This window comes from Musa acuminata, chromosome BXJ1-7 (genome assembly GCF_036884655.1).
Source record: "Musa acuminata AAA Group cultivar baxijiao chromosome BXJ1-7, Cavendish_Baxijiao_AAA, whole genome shotgun sequence".
Lineage (NCBI taxonomy): Eukaryota > Viridiplantae > Streptophyta > Magnoliopsida > Zingiberales > Musaceae > Musa > Musa acuminata.
In genome coordinates, this window is record NC_088333.1 from 37,083,546 (window position 1) to 37,087,796 (window position 4,251).

At 34.7% G+C, this 4,251-nt stretch overlaps 1 protein-coding gene across 2 annotated transcripts; it reads left to right on the forward strand.

Moving 5' to 3' along the window:
- The first annotated feature begins 279 nt into the window (after positions 1-279).
- Positions 280-3,788, forward strand: LOC135680013 (alpha-humulene synthase-like). 2 transcript variants are annotated; one of them, XM_065193996.1, is made up of 7 exons: positions 280-479; positions 622-866; positions 1,129-1,501; positions 1,683-1,901; positions 2,099-2,234; positions 2,435-2,683; positions 3,163-3,785. In XM_065193996.1, the coding sequence occupies exons 1-7, from the start codon at positions 388-390 to the stop codon at positions 3,454-3,456; spliced, it is 1,608 nt and encodes a 535-aa protein (XP_065050068.1). In that variant the 5' UTR covers positions 280-387; the 3' UTR covers positions 3,457-3,785. The 2 variants fall into 2 exon arrangements, with proteins under 2 accessions (XP_065050068.1, XP_065050067.1); XM_065193995.1 differs by having other exon boundaries at positions 346-479; positions 608-866; positions 3,163-3,788.
- The last annotated feature ends 463 nt before the right edge of the window (positions 3,789-4,251 follow it).

Genomic DNA, 4,251 nt, shown 5'->3' on the forward strand with positions numbered 1-4,251 from the left:
ATCCAAGATCGACATCCTTGACAGGAGTAACATCTTGCAAGTTCATGATAGAAGATCAAATTTTCCCAACTGCATGAGAAAATCTCGCTACTTTGTTGAGAAAAATTCTTCCTCCTAATCTGTATAAATAGGAAGAACCTATCAATAAAAAATATCACCTCTATCTTCTGTCTTGTATCAAATGATAACGATTGATGGATGACAAAGAGGAGCATAACCTATACAAAGTGGATAGTTGTGGCTAAGAGTTGTTTTTTCTACCACAACTACCGAATGTATTTCCTTATAAATTCCAACACTAGGCAACAAGCTATCGCGACCTCCCAGGTTTTGGTTCCACAAAAAAAAAAATGGAGACTATGGGTTTGCAGTCACTTGCTCCAGGTGATGAGGTTGTGGATCGTAAGTCTGCAGGCTATCATCCGAGCGTGTGGGGAGACTACTTCATCCTACACGGCCAGTCGTCCCCTCAAACACAGGCATGTAACGCCATCACATCTTTAAACATATGCGTATGCCTGAAATGCTCGAGTTCTCAGCAAGAAGGGACGATTCCGAGTTCAAAATATGTGCATTCATTACTTATTTTTATTCATGGATGATGCAGAAGTGTGATACAAGGATGAAAGAGAGAGCTGAAGAGCTGAGGGGGCAAGTAAAGAGCATGTTCGATGATACTACTGATCTGCTGCAGACCATGGAGCTGATTGATTCAATCCAGCTTCTTGGATTGGATTATCACTTTCAGAAGGAAATAAGCGAAGCACTAAGTCGAATCCATGATGCTGATATTGACGACCACGGTCTTTACCACACTGCTCTCTGGTTTCGGCTGCTCAGACAACACGGACATTATGTGTCCCCAAGTAATCCGCTTAATTCCTTAAAATAAAGCAGTATTTGTATGTGTGATCCAAAACAATACGATATTTTTTATCATCTTTTATTTAATTCAATCATAGATTTTGACAGTACCAATAATATTTTTTTGGTAAAATAAACATAAAAACCACTCACAAAAGTCTTTATTTTGATTATCACATAATCATTTAAAACAGTAAATTAATTTTGATATTATGGCTTTATGTTTTTTTTTCTAAAAGCAAAAAATCTTTTGTATTTCTGTAGATGCCTTTAACAAGTTCAAAGATGAGGGAGGAAGTTTCATGTCTACGTTGGGCAGTGATGTGAAGGGACTACTAAGCTTGTACAACGCAGCCTATCTTGGGACTCATGGGGAGATCATTCTTGATGAAGCCATCTCTTTTACGAAGAATAACCTAGTGTCTGCATTAGCTGATCTTAAACCACCATTAACAATGCAAGTGTCTCTCGACCTCGAGACACCTCTCTGTAGAAGAATGAGAAGGCTCTTGGCAAGAGATTACATCTCCATCTACCAAGAGGACGCCACACGAGATGATGCCATCCTGGAGCTTGCAAAGTTGGACTTCAATTTGTTGCAATCTCTTCATCGCGAGGAACTTAAGAACATCACCAAGTAAGCTCCTCCTCAATTCTGAATTCCTTGGAGCTATATTTCTTCTGGATTTTCATAAAGAAAAAAGATACAATCAAGTTGCAAATGTAAACAAGTGCAGGCTAATTGCTGAGATTGGTTTCTCCTCCCATCAAATTTAAATTGATATGTAATACCATTTTGATTTGTGAACGACTTGAAGGTGGTGGAATGATTTAGCCCCCTCAAAAAATCTCAGTTTCGCTCGAGATCGATTGGTGGAATGTTACTTCTCGATTCTGGGAGTATACTTTGAACCCTACTATTCTCGTGCACGAGTGATAACGACCAAGGTGGCTGCCCTTACTTCAATTCTGGACGACATATATGATGTCTATAGCACATTGGAGGAGAGTCAACGACTTACTGAGGCAATTCAAAGGTTCACAAATCTCTTATGGATGGATATATTACATTTTACTATCATGGATCAACAAATGATAACAAAAAGTACCACTAATAATATCACATAATAAAATAAAATTTTGTATAATAGTTTTATTCATTGTGTATAGCAAAATAACAACATGTATGTTTATGTTCTATTTTTCTAAAGTGGTGAAACTAATACATATGCAGGTGGGATGCGAAGGTTGTTCATCAATTACCAGAGTACATGAAAGATTATTATCTAAAGCTAATGCACACCTTTGAAGAGTTTGAAGATTTATTGGCTTCCAGTGAGAAATATCGCATAACCTATCTAAAGAAAGCGGTGAGTGATGAGATTATAATGTTCATCTTACTTTCACTTTTATTAATTAGCATTACATGAGTAATAAACAAATACACTAATGGCCAATGCAAAGAATAAGCGTTTGAGATGCGACAATATTGAACTTAGATTGTCTGACTCGTAGATGCTACTCATGCATTACCAACATTAAGGAATGGTTTTGTTTTACTTGGGTACAGATGAAAGATTTATCTGAAGCTTATTTTGAGGAATCCAAATGGAGAGATCAACATTATGTACCAACTTTGGAAGAACATCTACATGTTTCCCTCATAAGTTCAGTATATCCTATGCTCGAATGTGCCTCTTTCGTTGGAATGGGAGAAATAGCAACTAAGGAGGCATTTCAATGGATTACTAGTTTCCCAAAAATTGTCCAAGCTTCTGCAATAATTGCTCGTATCATGAATGACATTACTTCACACGAGGTATGGTCATAATATAATCTTCTGTGTTTTATATCATATAAACATTTTTCATACTAAATTTTGCACTGATTTTTGTCATAGTAGAAATATGAGAACACAAAAAAAAAGAAAAAAAATAATATACATTCTCCAATTAGATGAGATGGACCATAATTGAGGTTTAATAGGTAATCTCCAAAGGTTGTCTTCAATATTCCTTGTATTTATCACCTCAAAAGCATTTCTTGTGTCACTCAATTGCATTATCAAAGTTTTGCTGAACTCCTTAAATGATTTTATATTAAGAAATCTAGTACAAATGAAAAAACTCAAGTTCGTAAGCTTCCAAATCTGTAGATTCCCAAATTCCTCTCATCTACACCTTGTTATCGATAATAGTCTCTTAATTTGTTTTAATATAATGATCATGTAAATCCTGATAGGATCCCTCAGAATTCAGTTTGAAGAACTTTAATCCTCTTTTTTCATGAAATTTGCAGTTGGAACAAACTAGGGAACATGTTGCCTCCACAGTCCAATGCTACATGAAAGAGTACGGAACAAATATGCATGTGGCATGTAAGAAACTCCAAGGTCTAGCTGACGATGCATGGAAGGATATAAACAAAGAGTGCCTCAATCCAGTTGCATTCCCCATTAATTTACTTGAAAGGATTGTTAATTTTTCACGAATAATAGAAAATATATATAAGTATATTGATGGATACACCAACTCCTCTACAAAGATGAAGGAATACATCTCCTCGTTACTTGTACAACCTATTCCAAGTTAATTGTATGACGATGCTTGCTTCTTTTATTGATCCTTTATTCTGAAATATATTTAAGCCTTTGTAAACTAAAGGCTGCAGGTAAAGTGAACGTTTACTGTAATAGCCCTGTGAAGCTCAAGCCAGTGTTATCTATGGAAAACAGAAATCCTTGCTTAACAGTAGGTCAAAGCAATTTGCAAGTTGCTGGTATACTGCTCACTCTTTTGAGTCCTTCAATTTGCAAGTTCAAACCATGTTTATCGTGAAGACAATAAGGTTAAAGCCACTGTTAGCTCGAATAATGCTTTTCCATCATTGCTCTCCTGTCTTTTAAGCTATGCTATTTCAGAAACTCCTTGTATTAGGCTAATGAAGCAATAAATTTGTTTATTCTTTTTGGAAAACACAATTTGCAAGTTGCTGGTTAATTCTTGCGGCTTACCTAAATGATAATTACTCTGTGGAAGAACTTGTAGGCCTACTGCTTGCCAACTTTAGAAAGGCTCTTGAAGTTGTTACTCTAAAAAGAATGTAGGAAAGATGCGGTTGGGTTTTGTATATATATATATACATATATATATACATATGTATACATATATGTATACATATGTATATACATATGTATATATATATATATATATATATATATATATATATATATAAACATATATATATACATATGTATACATATATATATACATATATATATACATATGTATATGTATATGTATATGTATATATACATATCCATATACATATACATACATATACATATGATTTGTGTTTTTTTTCAAGAAGCAAAATTATATTAGCTAA

Bases quoted from the DNA above. Each gene is read 5' to 3' on its own strand.
- LOC135680013 (XM_065193995.1), top strand. From the start codon at position 351: ATGGAGACTATGGGTTTGCAGTCACTTGCTCCAGGTGATGAGGTTGTG. The intron at 867-1,128 runs GTAATCCGCTTA...GTATTTCTGTAG, and splicing joins CGGACATTATGTGTCCCCAA to ATGCCTTTAACAAGTTCAAA. The intron at 1,502-1,682 runs GTAAGCTCCTCC...AACGACTTGAAG, and splicing joins GAACTTAAGAACATCACCAA to GTGGTGGAATGATTTAGCCC.